This window comes from Brachypodium distachyon, chromosome 3 (genome assembly GCF_000005505.3).
Source record: "Brachypodium distachyon strain Bd21 chromosome 3, Brachypodium_distachyon_v3.0, whole genome shotgun sequence".
NCBI classification, from domain to species: Eukaryota; Viridiplantae; Streptophyta; class Magnoliopsida; order Poales; family Poaceae; genus Brachypodium; species Brachypodium distachyon.
Window position 1 is genome coordinate 18,370,085 of NC_016133.3, and position 24,355 is coordinate 18,394,439.

Consider the following 24,355-nt stretch of genomic DNA (forward strand, 5'->3'; position numbering starts at 1 on the left):
TCGTGTCCGTCCGGAATTCGACTCCGCCGTCTAAAATTCTCGCTGTTGTTTCCAAACAGGCACCCAGCCAGAAAAATCTGTCGTAGCATTTTTTTTCCCAGCTTAATCGAGGCATGTTTTTGCAATAATTGATACATGCATGCATATATCGGTCGTTCTAGTCTCGCAACGCTCGTCCCTTGCGATCGAGTCGTCCCATCGGTGCCGTGCCGTGTCGGCTAGAAGGGACGCATAGCCCAGCGCGTAGTCTATTCCTTTAGCCCAAGTAATAAATTACCCTTTGGATCTTCTACTCCGGCTTTGGCTTGAAGATAAATCACCGCAGCAAGGACTGTCGTCTGCGGGATTGAAGATAATTAATGCTCGTCTTGGGCTGCGAGGTAAGGATCGTCGTCTGCGGGAGAGACGGTTCTTCCATTTTCACATTTACTATGGTGCCACCTCAGCTTTTTCTCCTATGTTCCAGAGCCAAAAACCGAGCGCTGGGACTACCCAAGTGCTTAGGGTAGCATCTTTAAACAGACCTTGAAATTAATTAAGTGCTAGATCAGTTGTTGTTCAGTGCGAGGGTGTCTTCTGGCGATATAAGTACGTGCGGAATGTGGAGGGCCATGTACGGTCTAATGGCTATATAACTACAGAAAATTAAGTTATCTCAGTCGCTTCATCAAAGCCATCTTTGTCAGTTTACGGAGGCGTCTTTGATTATGGAGCCAGTGATATACGTACTCCTCCTGTGTTTTAGTCCAAGACGGAGCTGGGTTGAGGGAGAGGAGGAAACTCACAGTTGGAGTCTACCTGTCCCTGAGAGTAATGGAAAACAAAAGGAAAGGAGAATACGGGCTGCTCCTGCTCCTGTGGTGGATTCCGGAGAGCAAGTGAGCTGGGCCAGAAGCTAGCCCATCTTGGGTTGGGCCTAGGGTTTTTCCATTACTATTTATTTTTCTGCTTTTGCCTTTTTTTGCGAGTATCTGCTTTTGCTTTCAATAAACAACTTCTAATTGTTTAGCTGAACTAGAAATCCTAGATTACTTGCCCTCAAAAAAATAAAATCCTAGATTACTATTAGCTGAACTAGGAATGCTATAACTATAGATTTTTATTAAGAATTTACCAAAACCCAATGGAGTGGACTCGGTGTCATGTTGGCAGTTGTGGACAAATACAGCAAATATATCACTTTTCTCCCTCTTTTTTGGGAGAAAACTTCTCTCCCCCTTAGGCCTTGTTCGTTTGATCACATCACTGTCTTGATCCAAGGGGAATGAAAGGGAAGGGCTTGGAAGTGATTGTCGCTCATTTCCCACCTCAATCCCTTCTAATTCATGGATTTGATATGAGCCGAACTAGGCTTAAGCAATCTTGGTAAAAAAAAAAACTAGGCTTAAGTAACCCTTCACGCTAAAACCTTCTCGGATAGCCTTTCAAAATAAAATAAAATCAGATAACATAGTTAAGCTCATTGCATGCCTAGTAATTCTGGTCCAGAAAGAGCACTGGATCAAAGTACATGGCCTCCCTCTCCAAGTATTTTGTTCTCTATACTTGTTGACTATTGGGACGGTAAGGCATTTGATGCATCACTGTCAGGATGCCACCGGGTAACCATTACCCATTTCCTTATCCATACCCATGCAATTGGGTCGGATATGGATAGAAGAGTTTTTTGCCCGTAGGAAATGGGTCGGATATGGACAATTGTCCACTGAAGTAACAGTTAAACGGGGAATACCCAAACTCAAGCCACGAGTGAGAAGGTCAAAGATCGACGGCGACCGCCCGGGCGCGCAGGAGCTGGCGCGGCAGGACGGAGGCGGCGGGGCAGCTAGGAGGCGCGGCAAGACGGGGGCGGCGGGACGGCCGCGGGGCAGCTGGGAGGCTGCGCAGCAGGGCGGGGACGGCGGGACGGCCGTGACGGGCGCGCAGGAGGCGGCGGGCGGCGGCAGGGCAGCTAGGAGGCGGCGCGGCAGGCCGGGGGCGGCGGGACGGCCGCGACGGGCGCGCAGGAGGCGGCACGGCAGGCGGGAGGCGGCGGGACGGCGGCGACCGCCGACGGGCGCGCGGGAGGCGGCGCGGCAGGCCGAAGGCGGCGGGCGGCCGCGGGACGGTCACGCAAGAGGCGGTCGCGGGACTGTCGCGCGGTAAGGTGGTGCTCGCCATCTGCTTCTCCTAGCCTCTACCAAAACCTGTTCTGAAATTCAGATTGCCCAAATGCCCAACAGGTAATGGACAAAATGGGTGATGGACATTACGGGGAGGGTGATTACGGGTAATTTTTACTTTGGGTATGGGGAGGGCAACACGTGGGTATACCCACCCCAACAGCATGCTGACATCACTGCCACATGAGCTACACACGCCGCTTTGCTACCATGTTGATTATTAGAGATGGTCTTGGACATGCGCTCCGTGTTCTGATCATGCAAGACAAAACCTGCCTCCTGGCACACGCCGCCTACCAAGCCACATAGTCGACTGTCCGCTGCCGTAGCCTGACGCGCATGAAATGCAAATGGTAGTAATACAACGCTGCATCTGTGCTGGATCATACAAAGGTTTAGTTCAGGTATAGTTGGAAAACCAACAAACTTAACCATGGTGCAGTGCACCTGCTGTCCATGGAAACAAAATCATCCGCTTTATCCGGCATCTGTCCCCTAGCAGAATAGCACAGACGACAACCAGAGGCTCTAGGCTCCAGTTAACAAAATCTCCCATTAAACGTATCACATGCAATTTGTTCCTATAGCTACTCATATGAAGAACATACACGGTCTGTTTATTTGATCAAAGATCAAGCCCTCGCATTCTTAATCAAAACTGAGCATGCAAACAGGTATCTGGGCCTAGGGTGGATTGCTGCTTCATTCTTTCAGTGATGATGGCTGACCAGAAGAAAGCCTCTCTGACCTTGCCTTGTTAGCCCGTTCCATGTAATCTTGGTGAGACTCGTGCTTTGCCCCTGCATTGGATGGGACATAAACTGGAATCAGATGGTATTCCAGTATCAAAAAGAGTAACTGAAAAAAATGTATAATTTCCTGGCTGGTTTAAATCAAATAAATGCTTCTCTTTTTCTCAAGCAGCTAGATTCGTGATCCAATGGCAAAAGCACCATTTGGACAGTCAAGTGGGACTGTATCTCCTAATCGTATCTGCTATTCCGTGTTAAAACACAGGATACCACTCTGAAAATATAGAGGCATGTGTTCTATGATGCAAAGTATTCAAACTTATTATACCACTTGCAGGGAACAGAACAAGCCTCTCATAGCTATAGTTATCAACCGCAGGCTTTTAGTTAATCCTTTGCACAAAACTACATTTAAACAGAGGGGACACAAGTACATGGCCATGACGTCATAGTTCATACTCAACTAAATATTTAAATTATTAGTTGTAGCGAGTAAACGGCAGTCGACCTTGTAACCGGCTAGAGCACATTTTCAATGCGCTTGACAAACTATGCTGGAAACGATAAAATAAGTCGGAGTTGGATGATGATTGTGTCTATGTGCCTACCATTTGAACACCATAGATGCAATCATGTACATCAGCTAAAGGAATGGCAATAAGAAAACTAAAACACCTGAATCGATGGGCTGAGCCTACAGCCCTAAACACAAAGAGAGGGAAGAGAGTTTGGGCCGGCAGGGTGGATTTCAGCCCACTAAAAGGAAAAGGACTTGTCCTTTTATTTAAAGGCTGAAATAAATTTAAATTCAAAACGAAAATCAAATGTGTTCCAAAAGTTCCAAGAAAATTTACGGAGGGTATTTCGAATATCTAATGACTATGAAAATATTTAAATAGGTTGGGTATTGGTTTAACAAGCTTCTTTACTAATCCAAAACACCTTTTAATTAATTCCAACAAGAACCAAATTAAATATTCTTTTAACTTCCTCTGACATAATATACTGGGCTATATAAAAACAATTAAGCCCAAAAAAGTCAGGATGTTAGACTTAACAACCCAAGATGTCCTGGAATTCCAAATCACACATGTTTTCAGCACTTGATGATGTTGTGGATGTGCCCGGTGTGCCGATGTGCTATATATACTACAGAAACAGATATGTGTACCACCAGCAGTGATCAAAATTATGAGCGAGCCTTTTTTAACCAACACTGTACCACGAATTGCCAATAAAGTGCATCTACACCACACATCATGGCTCTTTGCAAACAAAGGTTGACGATAAAGAGCATAGGGATCAAGGGATGATTCTGCTAGAGACAACAGTGTATTTTTTTCCATGTAATTGGTCATTTGTGATGTCAATGTGAAGCTTGTGTTGATAAAACCTGACCAATACAGCACCTATTTCAGAATTCCAAAAATAAACAAAATCCTGTAAACGAAAATAAATGAAGTTCTGAATCCACGTTGTCCTATAAATACCCTCTTAATCTGAATTTTCGGATCTTTCTCTCCATGTTTTTTCTTTGAAAATGTAAAAACTCTATTCTTTCTCATTGCATCTGCCAGGCAAGAGTCCAGCAGCTACGGCCTCTTGATCCTGTTCCTCCACTAGAAAAGTGTGCACAAGACATGTTTCATGTTGACACCACAGGACAGCCATGCTGCAGACACGTACTACTGTGCTACTGTGGTCACGGTCGACCAGTGGTTTATTGTGGCATTGTGTCCTCGCCGTGGATGCAAATTGCAGCAAAAGTCATGCAACAAGCATCAACATGTTGCTTGTCCTTCATGGATCTCAATTCTTTATCCTCTTCTTGCACTTATTTAATTATTCAACTGACCAACTGTATCTAGCAATAATCTCTAGAATTCAGGATCCATCTTGTAGTTGGTTTGACAAGAAGTTTGAAAGCAGGATACCTCATGGCAATCCCTCCTTTCAGTTTTAACTATTGTTGCACATGGATGATTGAGTAACACATTAATATTTGATATGTTCGATAAACTGTCTAGAACCGGCCATAAGTAATCACAGAACCCAAACAATCTATTTCATTGCATGTTAGTTAAACAAATCTCAATCATTAATATGCAACGGTAATTAACAAAAAACTGAAAAACAGACTGTCATGAGATATCTTGTCTGCAAACAGCTCGACAGCCTAACTACAAGACGGACCCCAAGCCTGGGAGCTTTGAGATGTGTTTAGTCAGTTTATTATACCTATATGGATGGAAGTTAGAAAAAATAATAAATGTTAAAAGCACGAGTGATGAGAACCAGTTGCAAAGCCCTGCACCAGGGACAGTTTCCTAGTAAACAGTTTATGTGCTAATAAATGCTAGTGGCTTAGCACTGCACCATGAAAATACCAAGTATTGATTTGCTGGTAAAGCTATATATGCTCAATATTTTGTACACAGAACGCCTGAAGCGACATATTAAGGGGGGCCATGGACTGGGTTAAAGGGTTATGAATACCCAGGCTCAACGGCAAATTAATTGCATTTTTTTAGCACTACGAAATTTAAAAATAATGAATACTCCACGTAACTAATATTGAAATGAAAGGCCTAAAAACAACTTTGATCATGGTTGCAATGCACATATTGAACATCAAGTATTAGGACAGTTTCTAAGTGCATGGTACAAAGGCACATATTTCTTTTGTGCTAACCTGTCTCATGAAGCTTAAGAAATCCACAATTTTATGACTGCTTGCAATACAATGCAAAGCATGATATGCATATCAACCAACAAAAAGGTATACATGTATAACATACCCCAATAATAGCAATCTGTTTCCAACTTTACAATTTTGCTACTGACCATGGCATGTAGGACTGAAAACGATTATCCAGGAGAAATTAAGAACTGGAGACACTAAAAACCTTATCCCAAGGAGAGAAACAGTACAGAAAATTAGTCTTAACACTGTTTGTGCATCTCCCCAAATTCTGACCACAAGAGAACCCAAATTCCACAAGAACATGACCTGCTTTGACTAATACCATCCTTCATTTATATATACAGTGGTTTTAAGTGGTCACAACCGAATCAAACCAGTACAGTACAATTTCCCAAAACATACCATAATATCGATCCCTAAGCGCATCAATTTCAATCAGCTACTGGATTCCAAGTCTACTACCATCGCAGAACAAATAAAAAATTGTCCTCACAATCAGAGCCCCAATCCTTTTTTGTTTCTGTTTGCAGTTAATCGAAGTTCCAATCCTTTTTTGTTTGCTTGCAGTTAATCGGAGTTCCAATCCGACAAGCACAAATGGGGTAAAATGAGTAAAACAAATCGTACCAAACTTTAGATTACAAACCCTAGTTCTCCTCAACGAGCTGCACACCAAATAGGACGGTGGAACAGAACTGTAGCCTAACTGAATCTGCCGAGTCTTCCAAATTCCACGCAAATCACGAGAGTGACAGAGCGGACGAAGAGACTAGAGTAGAGATTATGGTTTTCTGTGTGCAGGAAGGGGTTTGATACCTCGAGTCATGAGGTAATAGGGCACTCCGAAGATGGCGGCGAAGATGGCGATGCCTGCGACGACGTGCTTCTTCTCCCCGCTGTACAGGACGTGCTCTATCCGGGCGCGGAACCCCCCGCCGCCGGAACTGGTGGCCTCGCCTCCCATCACAGCCGCCGCCGCCGCCTGTATGCTGTGGGAAGCTGGTGTGTTCGTCTGGGAGGTGGGCTACGACTAGAACTCAACGAGTGGTGTTTGCGGCCTTGCTGGGGCGTTTTTTCCCCTCAAATTGGCTCCTGGAGTATTTTTTGCGTTTCGTTTTCGGTCCAACGGACCAGATGACTCCCAGCTCCACAATCGACGCATCGGAATCAAAGAGTCAAGCATTCCCCAAAACTCTTCCCTCTCGCATGGCGGCGCCGCCGTTCGCCGCTGCCCTCCGCCGCCACCTCCTTCTCCCCCACCGTTACTCCCTTCTCCCCTCTCGCCACATCAGCCGCTCCACCGCCCACCCCCTCTCCGACGAAAGTGACTTCGAGTGCGACCAACCCCTCCCCCCAGCTCCCGACGACGACGACGGCGGCGGCGAGCTCAGCTCCTTCCTCCACCGCGTCTCCCACGCCTCGTCCGTTGCTTCTTCCCCGAAGGAAGCCCTCTCCCTTCTCCTGTCCTCGTCCCCCTCCTCTTTGCCCCCGCCGCCAGCCTCCCCCTCCCTCCTCGTCCGCGCGCTCTGGGAGCTCCGCCGCGACCCGGAGGCCGCAGCGCTCGCGATTCGCTGGGGCGAATACTGCAGTGCTTCATCTGGGGCTGAGGGGGCGGGGTCGCCACCGGCCGAGGCATGGCACCTGGCCATATGGGCTGCGGGGAAGGCGGGGCGGTTCGACCTCGCGTGGGCGGCCGTGCGGCGGATGCTGCACCGTGGGGTCCTGACCCGCCGTGCCATGATCATTGTGATGGAGAGGTATGGTCTGATGCTCATAATATGCCTGCATTTTATGATAGATATACCCTAGATATAATATCACATTTGTGTAGTAGCTTTATGATAGTTCTCTGTTAGAATTTATCCTATCTCTCTGTATAATGTAAGGAAAATGTGAGAGTTTGCCTCATGCATTTGATTTAACGATTTGCCACTTGATGCCTCTCTAACACGTGAGTCCAGGGATCAAATGCTTATAAGACAGAGTGACAAAGCATGAAAATACCCCAATTATGTATGCTCGACGGTAGGCAATGTGATGTGGATGTTTTATTTATCTCATTTTGAGTGGGTTACTCTAGTACCTTTTAGTGGTTTTTCAGACCCAGCAATTGAGCAAAGGAGGTGCAAACTTATGACATACTACAAATCTGACTACATTGCAACAGAATACATCATAGCAAAAGTACATTACCACCTATACAATACACTAGTGAAATAGGAAAATAATTACGAGAACAAGAAAAAGATGACCATGGGACCATAACATGGTTAGTTCGCCGCCATGATTCAGTGCTTTAGATTTGCCTTTAGGAGAACAAGTCAAAAGTAGCCAAGTAGGTGAAGCATTTTCTGTTATATAGACTTATATTTTGAAATACTAACTCCAATTGGTGAACATAACATGGATAATTTTGAGATGTTTGTCTGATTTAGCCATGTGTTGTGCATTGCTTTTATTGTGGTTGTAGAAGGGTAGGAGAATGGTTGAGCTATAGGTGCATAATTTTTTCTAAGAGCTAAAAAAGTGACTGCCTGCTCGTGCAAAAATGCTTTCAACATAGGAAGCTTTTACGGCTCCTTTTTTATCAGATGTTCTAGTCTTCTATCTGTGTGAAGATGATAGTATAATCAGTAATGATGTAGTATATGTATTATTGGTTCAACTTCTTATATTGATGCTTGGAAGTGTCACAAGTGCTAACTTACCATCTTGATTATTGATTGTAGTGTTGTTGGCTTTCATAATTCTATGATTCCGTTCCTTCGATGTTCTCAAACTGATGTGTTGCATGAATATTCCTACATTTTAACCCATTTAACAGCATGCTGCTATGGGGCTATAGTTTTATTAAATCATTTTTGACACCATAACTATATTTTGCTTTTGTAACGCCAAGACCAAAGGCAAAAGCAGTTGCAGTCATTATAGTCACATGTACATGTATTTTGTGTTACTGTTATTGTTTTTGTACCATGGTTCTTAAATTGTATGGCTGTGGTTATGAAATTTCAGATATGCAGCTGCCAGTGAGTTGGAGAAAGCACTCAAAACCTTTGATGTGATGGAGAAGTTTAAAGTGCAAGCAGATCAAGCTGTATTTTACTCCCTTCTCCGTGCTCTTTGCAAAAGCAAAAACATAGAAGATGCTGAGGAGTTGCTTCTCATGAGAAAGAAATTCTTCCCACTTACAGCAGAAGGTTTCAATATAATCCTTGATGGTTGGTGTAATATAATTATTGATGTGGCTGAAGCAAAGAGAGTTTGGAAAGAAATGTCAAGTTACTGCATTACTCCTGATGGTACATCATATACTCTCATGGTCAGTTGTTTCTCAAAAGTAGGAAACCTTTTTGATACGCTGAGGGTTTATGATGAGATGAAAAAGAGGGGTTGGACTCCTGGTATTGGTGTTTATAATTCACTTGTCTATGTCCTGACGAGAGAGAATTGCATGAAGGATGCAAAAAAAATATTCAGTAAAATTATAGATGAAGGTCTCCAACTGAATGTTGAAACATACAACAGTATGATAATTCCACTTTGTGAAAGTTGCAAGCTTGACGAAGCGCGGATTATGATGGGAGACATGATAATGAAGGGCATTGTTCCAACCATTTTGACGTACCATGCGTTTTTGAAACAAGAAGGCGTTGACGAAACATTGCAGCTATTGAGAAAAATGAAGGAAAATGGCTGTGGCCCTAACAGTGATACATTTCTCATGCTTATTGATAAATTTATTCAAGCGAATGAGTCTGGAAATGCTCTGAGAGTGTGGAATGAAATGATAAGATATGACATTAGCCCTGCTTATTCACACTATATGGCGGTGATCCAAGGTTTGGTTAAACATGGATGTATACCAAGAGCTTTAGAGTATTATGATGAAATGAAGGCAAAAGGTTTTGCTTCAGATCCAATACTTGATAGGGAATTCAAAACATTTCTGTTGGCCAACAGAGACCATTGGAGAGGAGCAGGAAAATATAATCTTATTCCACAGCGAAGCAAACATTTTACAAGACGCACATGAATTCCATAACACGTGTGGGCCATTAAGCATGCTCCGAGTGCTTATTTGTATAACAAGGAATTTCAAGCTTACAAAGGTAAATGTGAATGAATGTGATTGTTAGGTATGTTCAGTTAACAACCTCTTGAATCCTGCTAATGAACATGGAACCATAAAAGTTTTGGCTTGAGTTGCTTCTTCTGAATGATTTGTCTTTGAGCTCAGTTTCCTTGTTCCATGTGGATGTTATCCTTTTCAAAGTTCTACTTTAGGTATGGGTCATGGTTATCATTGTTCTATACTTCCATGGTGAAAATGTGACTACAGTGTGTGTGTTATTGCATGTCCAGTCGCTTCATACCTTTGTCTACCTGGAATTTGCAGTAGGTAGATTGTTTTGCCATTTGCTTAAGAGTTGCTGTTCTTAGGCCTGGTAGTTTGGATTGCAGTGGAATTTTTAGTTTGGTTTTATATTTGGTTTCTGTTTGATTGGCCAAAATGGCTGTGATGGTAAATATGTTAGGTTTAATTTTGTCTGGGCTTTAGCTTGGTTTGGATTGACTTTTTCGGTTCAAGACCCGTTTCAGATCATGGTTTGGGTCAGTGAACTCATTCAGTTGGTCTTGGTTTCTTGCCCTGGCAACGGGCGGGTGCTAGGCTCAGGATTGCCGTCGATCAGAAGCTCCCTCTGCCGCCCTCCCCAATCTTCTCTCCATCACCTGAGCTCCCCCACAAGCAGACGCTGCCCATTGTCCCCATCAAGCTTCCTCAAACTCCACCCATCGAGCTGCATCGCCTCCCCACCGGATTTGAGTTGACACTGCTGGCCGGCCACGACCTCAGCCCACTGTGTGCAAGTCCTGGGCTGCCCTTTCCCCATCAGCCCATTCTCGCCGCCATGAGGGACCTGTCTTCACCTGCAATTCAATCCACCCACCTGCCCCTCTTGCTTGCAGTGCTTCCAGGTATAATCTTTTTCTTCATCATCTTAGGATCAAGTAGCACAAAGATTTTGTTAACTCACCTCACCCTACCCAAGCATGGAAAGAAGCAGGTCACCACATGCTACCTTCTCCAATCCTATCCTTCATGGATCTCACCCTACCCAAGCACGGAAAGAAGCAGGTCACCACATGTTCTACTTTATCAATCTTAATTTTCCTTACGAGTTACGACCGACACACGGTGTATTTATGTAAATGTGCTATGGACCTGTGCCGTTTCATAGTTTTGTCCTGCTTTCGGAGTTTCTGATCCATCTCCCAGTAGAAAATGTATCCTCGCACTGCTCGAACATCAATGTCTCCTTTTGCCCCTCTTTACATTGTTGCAAGGCAGCTGTATAATTTTAAAATGATTTGGGTTTCCTCCATCAGCTAATATTTTCTAGTTTCTATGCATTATTCCTGCAAAAAAGCCATAGCTTTCTTAACAACCTACCTGCTACTAACTAACTTGCTTTGCTATCTGGCTTATCAGGCCAATGACATCTTGGACGAGGGAATAAAAATGTTTCCAGCAAGGAGGCAGTGGCGAAAAAGTTGATGCAACTTTCTAATTTCCAGCCGTTTTTACTGTTTTAATACTACTGGTAATTAGCATCAACGGCATGGCAGGAAGATGCAAGTGCATGGTCGTCCTGACTTATTATCCCAGAGCCAGATTTGAGCCACAGAAAACCCAAAGTGAACAAAAGCACTCTTGTCAGTTGGACACGAACTCTCGCTGCCTCTATGGTCAGACGTCTTCTTGGAATGTGGTCAAGGTATGCTAATCTAGTCCTCTCTGTTTTTGTTTCTCTCGCCAAAAACATCATCAAAATATATACATCTCATTGTTTCCTGTGGTTTGCTTCGTCCAGTTTGCTGATTGCCAAGTGCAGCAGCATATGAAAGACCTGAAGTTCCAGCCCTTTCAGTGTCGGCTAAGTCGAGCAGACCCGTGCGCCCTATTACAGTCCACTTCATTTGCTATTTCTTTCTGTAATTTGTCATCTTGAGAAATAAGATGCAGTACTGTTACCTGAGAGCGAGATCAGACTATTTGTGACTTCCATCATTCAGAGTGATACAGTTTACTTGAAAGCGAGATCAGACTATTTGTGACTTCCAGCATTCAGAGTTGGGATATCCAACCAAATTGGCACTTACTATCTCGTCTTGCAACAGATCAGTTTCCTCTGCATCTACTTGCTCATCCGTTGCTACAGAAGTTCTTTTTATTGCATCAATTGTTTAAACGCTCGTGTCATATACTCCAACATTGTTTAGTTACGCATGTATTTAGACAGTTGCGACACTTAATACCGGATGGAGGGAGTAGTCCCTAACTTTGTGTAGGATAAAAAACTATGTGAAAAGATATATGGAGTATCAATCGAATGAACTAATCAAAAGATTGCGACACATATTTCTATTAAGTAGTCATAATGGAAGAACCTGGGATACATACAACGTAACTAGTTTGAAAATGAAGCATTCTTCTAATACAAGTGACACACATTTTGGCGCTTGTTTCAGGAAAAAAAAAGTTTAGAAATAAAGCAATACTACTATCGGGTTAGAAAAAGAAAAGCGATTGTAATGAACCACACGTGGCTGATTTCCACCTCTGTTGAGAAACCCCATTGTAAATAAAAATAAAGCCTTGGTGCCTTAGGCATGTCGGGAGTTGTAGTTTCGAAGGCGTGAGCTTTGGGTCTTGTTTAGCTAGGTACGTTGAGTTTATTGTTCGATTTTCAGTGATAAATTTACTTGGACGTGCAGCCTTTAATTATTTGGAAACAATTTCATCCAGTGATAGATTTTCGTGATTGCCTTCATATGCTTGTACCTTCGTGCCTATTTGTTTTTGCGAATACCTTTGTGTTTGCTATAAAACCTGGATATGTATGGTCCTGATTGTTTCAATTCCGGAGAGGAAAAGTACCCCATGATGATCATATCTGAAGCGACTGCCCTACTAAATGGTGTTCCACGAACCATGTTCAAAAGAATTAGATGCACCCATTGTAAAATTCATTCCTCCAAGTTTCCAGCGAACATCTTATTGCTGGAAACCTGGGTCTGGGTCGCTGGGAGTGGGTTTTGGAGAAAACAGTTCTCGGGTTTGTAATTGGGGATTTGGAAACAAAATTGCAAAGATAATAATATTTATATTACATTATTAGTTGGCTAATGCATTGCGGTTGCACGTTTAGGGTCAGTACGTTGTGTCTTTAGATTCAATATAAATTCATCGACTCATAGTACTAAAAACACGAGTTGTGACAGACCCAAAAGATTCCAGCTATTTGGCTAAATGTAACATCTTGCGTTGCTTTAACTATGTTCAATTATCCATCAGTGCCCATTCTTCCTGAGTACATCAATTATGATTTCATTTTGATTTCAAATCAATGACATTGTCTCTATCACACATAAATTTATCACATTATTTTTACATCGACTTATTATATATCGGAATTTATATCGCGCGAACGTTCTCGCGCCCGTCTATCTGCGCGACGCTCCTGGCCGCTCATTCTTTCGCGCGCACGATTCCAGCGTATGCCACGTGTTCTGCCGTCTCAACTCTTTCCACGTCAGCGCCAGCATGGCTCTCCACGTGCACCGTGTTGCGCTCGCGTTCGAATCTCCGTTGCTTTGAATGGCACGGCCCAGAAGTAGCAGTTTGAACCTCGGCAACCGCGCCTGTCCAATTTCCCCTCGCTCGCTAATCTGGCGAAGAGGAGGGCGATTTCGTCTGCATCTTGCCGCCGGCAAATCGTGGTTTCGGTCCAATCGAACGGCGCAGCAGAAGGTATTCCCTGTGCCCTTCTCCCCGAGAGCCATCTGTTCCTACTCACTCGCCGCCCTGTGACATTTTTTGGCACCATATTTCGTCGTGGATTCTGGTAGAAGGTGGTCTCGCGCGAGAAATTCGTGGCAGAATTCGTTCCTTAGGGGGGGGGGGTGTACCGTTTGATTGGCGGATTGGAGAGAATCGGTGCAGATTTTAGTGTTGATTTTTCGGATTTTGGCATGGATTATGCATCTCGGCGTCAAGCGGTGTGGGGTGTAGGGTTTCGCAGTCTGTTTTTCATGGGCATGCGTGGTGTAGATTCGTTTCGTTTTTGTGTTGATGATTAATCGCCCTTCATCGCCTATGTCCTCAGCATGCCTTCGCCGCCGGAATCTGTCCGCCACCACCACACGGAAGATCCCCAAGCCGTTACAACCTTCGGATCCACAATCCATCCAGAACCGTGCGGATCCGGCCAAGGTTCTGAACCTCCAAATTTTGGTCGAGGTAATTGACTTGTTCTCTGCTGCTATCGATGGCTCTGTGTGCTACATAATTAGATTTTTGTTTGTGATCCTTGGTACTTTGCTGAGTGAAGGTTTGCTTGTAGCATATTGATAGCAGCAGCACATTATCATGCACTTGTTATTTATATGCATTCCATATAAATATGCATATGAAATTGTGATTAAATTAATTAAATTGAGTGTTTCTTTAAATTGCAGTTACTTGTTGTAACGAGAAATGAAAGTAAAATCTAGTCTTCTAGGGTTGCCAGGAGACTCAGTTTTTGGTGTGATGAATCTGTGCAGAAAGTTATTGGGCATCAAATGCTTTGTTCTGAAAGTAGAATTTATTAGGGCGAAAAGAGAGCTTCAGCTTAAGGAGTAGTTTTTTCTTCTTGATGTGCTCTATTAAATCTTGTATTGATAGCTTTAGAGCATACACACCTACTTCAGATTTTAGTTATCTATACATAAAGCTAGGTGTTGAAGCCTAGGTATGTAAATCGCCATCTAATGGTTCAGATAACAAAGCTATATGCAAGTTGATGTCAAGTTGAAGCCATGAAACATGTCAGGAAGTAAGCCATACCAAACCATCCTAAATAATTAAGATTTTTGTACAAGTGCAGATAAGCTATATAAGCATGAGTGTTTGGTTGTAAATCGACCAAGTGCTGGAACATAAGCCTGACTTGAGAAATTACAGTGATTTAGCTATTCTGTTAGGCTAATAATGGGATAATGGTTGATATATGAATAATTTACTTGCAAGCCTGTATAGGGAAGTGTACATGTTTGAGTTAAACTTGAACATATCCACTTGAAGATTCAGTGAAGTGCATAATAGTATCTATTTTGCTGCATCATAGATCTGAAAAGACATAAAGAACTATTGGAGCTTAAGAGTGTTGTGGTGTTGCTATGTTTATTAGTGTCCAGTGTGTTTGTCAAGACAAAGATACATTACAAGTGTCATCATATTAAGCATCGTACTACAAATATTTTTTCACTAATATTTTTTCACTAGAATACTTCACCAAAATATCTTAGCCGAGATATTACTTAGTTCTCTGTGAAGATATTGATCTAGTGTCTTCCATGATAAAAATCTTTCATTCTCATGTAAATTTCCAAGCTTTCTAGAATAGTTTATATTTGTCATGGTGAACTTGTTTGAAATCTTCCATGATAAATATCTCAACTTTTATGCAACCTCTGAAACTTTTTAAAATATTCTAATCTTGTCATGAAACATTTACTAGAAGGATTCTTGTAAATATCTTATTGTTACAATTATGTAAAATATTCAGAATCTTTTCTCAAGTATACATTGTTAATTTTCAACACACCGTCTACATTGTCGGCGCTGTCACCTAGAAGTTAGGGTCTCGACGGAGAGAAGACAAAAGTAAGTAAGTAACATGACCCTTGTTTAGTCATCGGTACATAGCACCCATAACATAAAAAATGAATATAACAAGCATGTTTATGTACATACCTTACAGCCTAGTGTGGAGGCAGTCAACTTTTCTCATACATGTCGAGCGGCTAGTCATTTTCGTTAAGAAGAAATCGCAAGTATAAATAAGGCAAACAAACCCCCAAACAGGGAGCAAAGAAAGAGAAAAGCATGAAAAAAGCCCAAAGGGCAACTATAGTCTATACAGAGGAAGATTGTGTAATTATGAAACTCTCTCGGTTCATGCTGCGTTTGATAGAGATTGTGAACATGAAACTAAGGAATATTATCTCTCATAAACCAATCCTAGCAGTAAAGGATGACTATATTTTTTTTAGCCTGACTAGATATTTCTTGCGGCAGAGGAAAAGAACAATGCAAGAAGAATGGTGATCAAATTAGTGCCACAGACAAGGTACGTACCTAAAGCAGTAAGATGGCCATGGTTGACAACATTGCTGCATGGGTGTAGAACCTAGGATCCACTATCCGGTCGAAGTTATTGGTGATCATAAAACTATACTTTAGGATCTGAAAGGTGTCAATTAATCATGGATTACCTTGGGTTGTCAGGTTTGGTGACGTCCATCTTGACCTCCTCCACCGGCACTCCACAGCTTGCTGAGGCCACCGTCGACTTGGCCAATGTTACCGGGATGCCAGTTTCTTGCACGTCCAGCTACTTTGCAATCTTTTCGATCCTTAGGCTTTGTTTGGCAGCCGTGGAAAGAAAACCAAACCAATCCAACCGTAGATTTAGCCATTTAGGTGGATCCCTTTCACTCCACCTATTTTTTACGAACTTTCACTCCACCTAATCCCTACTGTAACTATTGTCAGAAAAAAAACGTCCGAGTAGTTTCTTTTAAGGAATTTTGGGTTTAAATGGGCTGAGTTTAGCCGTGGACCAGCCCATATCCAGTTACACGCTTATTAGAGTCTCAGGTGTCTTCCTGAAAAAAAAAAGCCTACTCAGGTGTCCGCTCGTTGACCGTTTCTCGAAGGAACAACGGTAAAATCCAAATCACTGCTGCAAGCAACCTGGAAACGAACGTTCCAGGCAACGGCTAGTTTGACCGGTTGCTCCTTAAATACTCCTCATCATCGCCTCCTCCCACTGCACCCACAGATCGAGCTCCTTCCCACTCTTTCCCTCAATCGTCCCATTGTCTTCTCTTTGATCCCTCTAATGGCGTCGCGTGCTATTCTCCTGTGTGTTTCGCTGGTCCTCGTTTTCGTGGTTGGCTCGGACGCCAAGGACTTCATCGTTGCCGGCGTCGACGGATGGAAGGTGCCGGCGCAGCCTGACGCACTCAATAAATGGGCGTCGGCCAACCGATTCCACGCCGGCGACAACCTTGGTACGTAGATTCCGCAATCAATAAGCCCTTTCTTCTATCTAAAATCTCAATCCCATGTTCGATTCATTCGCATCCTCTGTATTTTTCGCTTACGCTGTTTGATTTTTTTGGATGATCCGCGTGCAGTGTTCAAGTTCAACGGCGCGGCGGACTCGGTGCTGGAGGTGACCCTGGACGACTACAACCGCTGCAGCACGGCCAGCCCCATCGCCGCCCACAAGACGAGCGACGCCACCGTGAACCTGCCGCGCTCCGGCCCGTTCTACTTCATCAGCGGCACGCCGGGCAGCTGCCAGAAGGGGGAGCGCCTCATCGTCGTCGTCATGTCCGAGAAGCACGGCCGCCGCAGCGGATCCGCGCCGGTCCCGGCCGCCGCGCCGGCGCCGTCCGCTCTCCCCGCCGGGCTCGCCGAGGTGCCCCCCGCCGCCGCGCCTGCGCCTGCGCCCGCTACAGGTGCGGCCGGGAGGGCGGCCGGCAGCGTTGCCCTGCTTCTTGGCGCTCTCCTCGGAGGCGTGCTCGTTGGGTTCTGAGATGAATGTCGAAGTTAATTAGTAGGTTTATTTTTAGGGATCTCGGTCGGTGGATTCTTTGATTAGTCTCTAGCTTTGGTCTTGAGCTTATAGAACAAACAAATGTGCTTCTTCTGCCCGTAGAAGAAGAGTGCCGTCGGGTGAATTGAAAGCATAAATTGGTAATGGATTGATCCAGATGATTGCGTGAGATTTCATATGTCTTAATTTGTCTCCGTTTATTTTGCCGGTAAACTGTCTCAAATCGGAGGCGAGGGAGTAGAGAACGTCGGGCTTGTAAAAGAGGATGTGGTGAAGGGTATCTGTCTGTTTGGAGGCCGCGTGCTTATATATGATAAAGAGATAAGGATTACGGAGCTAGATTACAGCAACCTTAACAACTCACACGGTTTGAACTAACCGGGAGGAACATCTACAACTACCTGAACATCTACAACAACCTGAAGATATTCTACTGTAGATACAACTACTTTCAACACTCCCCCTCAATCAAAACCTATCTAGGTTGAGATTGTGTCTGAAGGCTGTCAACTGTAGAACTGACAGAGGTTTTGTAAACCCATCCGCCACTTGATCACCAGTGGATACAAAACGAATATTCAGGAGCTTCTGTGATACTCTCTGTCGAACAAAGTGATAATCCACCTCAATATGCTTAGTCCTTGCATGGAAGACAGGATTAGCAGATAAATAAGTTGCTCCAAGATTATCACACCACACAGAGGCTGCTTGTGGCTGCTTGATTCTGAGTTCCTTTAGCAAGTCTGAACCCATATGATCTCAGCCGTAGCATTGGCCAGAGACTTATATTCAGCCTCGGTACTTGACCGTGACACTGTGGCCTGTTTGCGAGCACTCCAGGAAACAAGATTACTGCCAAAGAATACTGCAAAACCACCCGTCGAACGTCGATCATCAAGACACCCAGCCCAATCTGCATCAGAGAAAGCACTCACCAAACTCGAGTCTGATTTCTTGATGCTCAATCCAGGACCTTGTGTATACTTCAGATAACGCAAGATACGTTTAACCGCTGTCCAGTGCATATCATTTGGTGCATGCAAGAATTGGCAAACTTTGTTGACAGAAAAGGAGATATCCGGCTGAGTCAATGTAAGGTATTACAATATACCAACAATACTTCGATACCTGCTCGAATCCTCTGTCCCAAGAGGTGCACCTTCGGCTATGGACAACTTCTCAGAAGTACACATAGGCGTGTTGACAGGTTTACAATGTTCCATTCCCATCTTGCGCAACAGATCCTTGGTGTATTTCTCTTGAGAGAGAACAATTCCCTCCCTGCTTCTTTTTACCTCAATGCCAAGGAAGAAACTCAAGTCACCCAAATCTTTAAGGGTGAAGTCAGCACGCAAATCATGGAGCAAAGCCTGAACTGCATCTCCTGATGAACTAGTCACAATTATGTCATCAACATAAATAAGAACATAAATTGTGACATTTCCCTTATTGAAGAAGAACAGAAAGGTATTAGCTTTGGAAGGGGTAAAGCCAAGCTGCTGTAACTTTGTGCTCAACCGAGCATACTAGGCTCTTGGGGCCTGCTTCAACCCATATAGGGCCTTATCCAACTTGCACAAATAATTGGATTTAGATGGAACCTCATACCCTGGTGGTTGCTTCATATACACTTCCTCCTCCAGAACACCATGAAGAAACGCATTCTGAACATCAAGTTGACGAAGACAGCATCCTCTGGACACAACTATAGAGAGAATAAGTCTGATAGTAGCAGCTTTAACAACCGGACTAAAAGTGTCTTCATAATCAATTCCATACCGTTGCTTGAAATCTTTGGCTACCAAAGGAGCTTTGTATCTATCAACTGTGCCATCAGATTTTCTTTTGATTTTATATACCCACTTACAGTCAATAACATTGTTACCTTGACCAACGGGTACGAGATGCCAGGTTTGATTCCTCATTAGCGCAGAGTATTCTTCGTCCATTGCCGACTGCCACTTGGGATTATCCAACGCATCATGCAACGTCGTTGGTTCCCCGTCGGTGCTGCACATAAACCCATGCTTACCATACCGTATAGTTCCATCGGTAGGCTTCATCGGCTTGATTACTCCATGTTGCAGCCTGGTGCGGAGCCGTGGGGGTGATGGTGGCGGTGGCGGTGGTGTAGAAGATCCGTCTGATGCAGAAGATCCGAACGAGGGCGGTGTGGTAGGTGTAGGAGATCCGATGGAATCACCATGAGCCACATCCGGCATAGAAGATCCGCGCGAAGGGGAAAGATTCCCACCGCCGGACGCGCTTTCGCCTGCCACCGATTGATTGGGCACGGATCCCGCGGGCGATTCGCATGCACCCGAATCAGCACCAATCCCGGAGGCGGAAGAATCCTCCTTGGCGCCAGCGCAAGTGTTGTTTGGCATAATCACCGTCCTGCACAGAATCGCTACCCAAAAGATCAGTAGCACCTGCAGGATTATTAGTCATATGATCTGCAACATCTATTGCACCCCCTGGATATATGGGATTAAGAAGAATTGGTGGCAGAAGAGAAACTTCAGACCGGAGTCTAGCACCCGCATTGGGATGAAGATTGGCAAAAAGAAACACAGATTCATCAAAGATCACATCTCGTGATATATAGACCCGACCGATGGAAATGTCCAGACATTTGTATTTGTACCCCTTATGGAAGGTGTTGTATCCTAGGAAAGCACACTGTTTGGAACGGAAAGATAATTTTCGTGTATTGTAGGGGCGCAAATTGGGCCAACATGCACACCCAAAGATCCACAGGAAGCTATAGTTAGGTTTCTCATCTAGCAGACGTTCCATAAGAGTAAGCGAGTTGATGACTCTACTAGGAGTACGATTTATCAGATAGACGGCTGTGAGAAAAGCCTCATCCTAGAATTTTAATGGCATAGAAGCTTGAGCTAGGATAGAGAGACCAACATCAACTATGTGCCGATGCTTCCGTTCTGCAGAACCATTTTGTTGGTGTGTATGTGGACATGACACAAGATGTGAGATGCCAATTTTCTGAAAGAAATCATTGAGCTTGATATATTCACCACCCCAATCAGTTTGCATTGAGATGATTTTTCTATTAAATTTCCTTTCAACACGTTGCTGGAATTCATGAAATTTCTGAAAAACTTCAGATTTGTGTTTGAGAAGGTAAATCCACACAAACTTGCTATAGTCATCAATGAAACTTACGTAGTAATCATTACGACCGACAGATGTGGATGCAGGACCCCAAACATCAGAAAACACAAGTTCTAAAGGAAAACGAGAAACACTCGATGAACTAGAATAGGGTAACCGGTGACTTTTACCCTGTTGACATGCATCACAAACAGACGCTTTATTGGCTCTTTGATAAAAGGAATTTTATTCTCCCTAAGGACCTGCTGAACAATACTAGATGCAGGATGACCAAGACGACTATGCCACCGAGTGATGGACGACTTCGCTATTCCAAAAGCCTGGAAAGGATTGGCTACTCCAAACGCCTGGAAAGGATTGATGGGCTTCAAAGGATAAAGGCCTCCTTCACATCTGTCGTGGAAGAGGAGTTTCTTCGTTTCCCGGTCCTTAGTAAAGAGAGATTTAGGGTGAAATTCACAGAAAGCATTATTATTAGTGGCAAGATGGTGAACGGAATCTAGATTTTTACGAGCACTAGAAGCACGAAGAACTCTGTTCAATTGTAGATTGGAATTAGGGGTGCAAATAGTAGTATGACCTATATGACTGATATCCATACCCGCACCATTGGCCGCATGAATTTGATCTTGGCCGTTGTATCGCTCCCGCACCGCCAGCTTGTCCAGCTCCCCAGTGATGTGGTCGGTTGCTCCCGAGTCGATGCTTGAGACCTTTGCCTAGTGGTTTATTTTCTGGAGTGCTGGTACTTTAAGAGCTGGGGATCATTTCAGTTTCAAGAAAGTGCTTGATTCTTTATTTTACTTTCTGCAACTTACCTTTCAAACTACTCTCCTTTGTGGGAAAGACCGCTGAACAATGTCCTTGTAATTGAAATCGGGAGCATTGCTCCTTCTCTAAAAAGAGATTGGAGGTTTGGTCCTGGTTCAGTGACCTCATTTTCGTTTGGACATGGTTTTGGGTCTTGCTGTAGAGAATCCTTGCACTACACATGAAACTGATCGATATTAGCTCAATCAGGTGCCATCATTTGTTCCTGTCCATCTTGTATGTGGTGCTCCTGAGCCTCAGCTTCTCATTCTCTCAAATGGGGGCAACTCTCACTTGCTGTACTTTGAATTACTTCGTGGTGTCAACTGCCTCCCATACCTTGCGTCTGTGTGGTTATGAAGATAAATAATATTGGTATGCATCTGTGCCAGAATGCATTCGGCGGTCGACTGCTCATGTCAGTTCTCGTTTTGGGGACATGCTGTGTGTTCTGTGGGTTAAAAAGGGAGGGTAAGAAGACCCGGCGATTTGGAGGTACACTACGCTCGGTGACTCTGAACTAGGGCCATACATTCCTGAATATTAGATCCCATATTTACAATCTTGCTGGACAAGGTTAGTGACAGAAAAACTGAACGGTCATTGCTATAAATAACAGTCCTTTACCAGCATGAGTTGAGACAAGTCAATAGCTGAATATACTTGTGACAAATCACTGTTGCATGATTCTACCGTGATGAAATATATGGGTATACAGAACTACTGAACATACGGAATCCAGGAAGATTTACAGATTAACCAAAGCTGCAAGACTATTATTACGGTATAAAAAATCTCCGAGGACCTGATGGTAAAACATTCATTAGCACCAAGACAAAAGACAGCACAATAATATTTCAGTTTCAGTAAAGGGAGAGGACCACTTTTGAGATGTTTTTCATTATGTTTTTGAATAGCAATGTCAACGGCTCGTCCACTGTGCTTTCCGGTTCTGTCCGCTTTGCCCGCAACGTACCAGACAGCCGCAAGCACACATGACGTTGTCCAGCGGCGCCGCCGCTGAGCCGTAAAAAGATCTCCAATACGGCAATACGATTGGGCTGTCCAGGCGGGCAGAAGTAGCAACCCTCTCTTGTTCGCATACAGAGAATCGATACATCAAATACAACAGAAATTTGAGATCAATCCATCAAATATTCAGAGATCAATTCACAGAAAATTTGCACATAATATTTTCTGAAAGTTTGAACTTATCCCGAGCTGTCAAGAGAACAGATCAAGTTTAACCAGCAAAAACACAAGAGCTGCTGAGTTTTTCTGAAGCTATAGCTCTATGCAAGAGTTTTGAATTGTTTTGCTGAGTTTTTCAGAAAAAGGTGAACTGCCAAGGTCCAAGCTGGGATTCAAGAGCCGCCACACCTAAAATACGGTACAGAAATCCAACATGCATAGTATACGTTGTCTAGATGGATATTGGGCCTGAAAATTGAGGTGGGCTGCAGGGGACTGGGCTGGGCAGGCCTGAATTCGTGCGTGTCTGTTTGTCGATCGGGGAAGCAGATCGATCTCGGCCTCTCGGGAGCAGGGAAAACAGATCGATCGGGGAAGTACAACCGCCTTTTAAACAGATCGATCTAATCACCTAGTAAAAATCTGCCGCTTCTGTTCCTTCCGTCCCCACGTTCCCACTTCCCAATTCCTCCTTCAGTTTCCTCCACGCGACCCAGCGGCCTGCAGGCACACCACGCCACCACGTCTTCTCGCCTTCTCCTTCAAAATTTCTGCCCTGACCACGCCATCAGCGGAGGCATTAAGGCATCAACGGAGGAGACGCCGCCGTGCCGCCGTGCCGCCGTGCAGCAGTGCAGCAGCCAGCAGGGTATGTATTGGTTCTAACTATCTTATTGTTGGATTTTTACTATACTCGTTGAACACAAAGTAATATATATATATATATATATATATATATATATATATATATATATGGTATTATAATGATCTTTTGTATAGTTGTATTGTATATGGATTTTTTGTGTGTAAACTTCGCCACCCCTTAAATTTTTTCCTGGGTCCGCCACTGATATGAATTTGAGTCATCATCCATGACATCAAGCCTGACGATGTGAGGTCAAGAATGGGACTAGTATAAAGAACCTGGAATGGACAAACAAAAAATGTAGAACATGTAAAATGTCATAGCAAAAGCATGTAAACAAAGGCCTGTAGAGTAAGGGCCTGTTTGGTTGCTACCCTGAACCAAAATGCCTGACCTGACCACCTGCCTGTGACTAGTCTGAGGTTTGTTTGGTTGCAACCCTGAGACTTTTAGCCTGAGAAACCTGCCTGTTGAGCGTGCCTGAGTCAGGCCTAGAAAATCAAAGGCCTAAATGTCTCCAAAGTAAATACTTGCCAAACTTATTCAAGCCATAACACTATAACAACAAAGTAGAATGTGCATAACGCACTGCACTTATCCCCACAAGAACTAGTTCCATAATATACAATAAAGCAGCAAACGTTGTTGACTGTTGGCCAATAATTTTTTCTAGAGAAAATCCAGATCGAGCCCATCTTGAGTAAAGAACACATTTCTTAAAACCAATATGTCCTATGCCCATCAATCAACTGAATAAATTGAACCAAGGACCACTTCACCAGATATTACCTCCCATTTATTCTTAACTAGACAAGCATCCAAAATTCAATAGAATGTAAGCTGATTTGTACGTACAGGTCATGTATAGAATCTGAACTTTTTGCAGAATTAACAAGACATCTCATGTACAAAAGCTGAAAAAACACCATTATCCCAACCTAAACTTTTTTGCAGAATTAACAAGACATGTCACGTACTGAACCTGAAAAAACATCACAATGCGCATCAACTAGCTTTCACGTACTACCGCAGGTTCCATTCTGAAATCTCTAAACATGCTAGCCAACTTATGATTCCAAAACAACAGCTTGCACACATTGTCTGAAAAATGCTAGCCACTTTGCTGAACTTTCTAGCTGAATTCACTAACAAGTCAATATGCTCTAAACATTGCAACATAACAAGATTGAGCCTTGAAGACAACTTTACCAGATGCCATTTCATTGGATTAGCAGCTCCTCACCATGAAGCATCACATCCATCATCAGAATCATCAAGAT

General features: G+C 43.8%; 3 protein-coding genes and 1 long non-coding RNA gene across 12 annotated transcripts; 3 read left to right on the plus strand and 1 right to left on the minus strand.

The window, feature by feature from the left end:
• Nucleotides 1-1,233: 1,233 nt before the first annotated feature.
• On the plus strand, nt 1,234-2,649 carry LOC112271598. The gene is made up of 2 exons (XR_002964867.1): nt 1,234-2,146; nt 2,223-2,649. It is a non-coding gene; the product is annotated as an uncharacterized LOC112271598 (long non-coding RNA).
• Nucleotides 2,557-6,686, minus strand: LOC100837901. The gene is made up of 2 exons (XM_003573591.4): nt 6,435-6,686; nt 2,557-2,962 (listed from the first exon to the last, which is right to left on the minus strand). Exons 1-2 carry the CDS (start codon nt 6,580-6,582, stop codon nt 2,865-2,867), a joined length of 246 nt encoding a protein of 81 aa, XP_003573639.1. The 5' UTR covers nt 6,583-6,686; the 3' UTR covers nt 2,557-2,864.
• Nucleotides 6,687-6,717: 31 nt separating this feature from the next.
• LOC100838200 (pentatricopeptide repeat-containing protein At1g80880, mitochondrial) lies at nt 6,718-11,798 on the plus strand. Of its 9 annotated transcripts, none has more exons than XM_010236235.3 (6): nt 6,718-7,375; nt 8,634-9,730; nt 10,210-10,598; nt 10,673-10,758; nt 11,113-11,398; nt 11,495-11,798. In XM_010236235.3, the coding sequence occupies exons 1-2, from the start codon at nt 6,753-6,755 to the stop codon at nt 9,652-9,654; spliced, it is 1,644 nt and encodes a 547-aa protein (XP_010234537.2). In that variant the 5' UTR covers nt 6,718-6,752; the 3' UTR covers nt 9,655-9,730; nt 10,210-10,598; nt 10,673-10,758; nt 11,113-11,398; nt 11,495-11,798. The 9 variants fall into 9 exon arrangements, with proteins under 9 accessions (XP_010234537.2, XP_010234538.2, XP_014756722.1 ...); XM_010236236.3 differs by having other exon boundaries at nt 10,682-10,758; XM_014901236.2 differs by having other exon boundaries at nt 10,685-10,758.
• A 4,680-nt stretch (nt 11,799-16,478) lies between these two features.
• On the plus strand, nt 16,479-17,471 carry LOC100836347 (early nodulin-like protein 3). Its single transcript, XM_003571553.3, has 2 exons — nt 16,479-16,742; nt 16,869-17,471. The coding sequence occupies exons 1-2, from the start codon at nt 16,571-16,573 to the stop codon at nt 17,270-17,272; spliced, it is 576 nt and encodes a 191-aa protein (XP_003571601.1). The 5' UTR covers nt 16,479-16,570; the 3' UTR covers nt 17,273-17,471.
• Nucleotides 17,472-24,355: the final 6,884 nt, after the last annotated feature.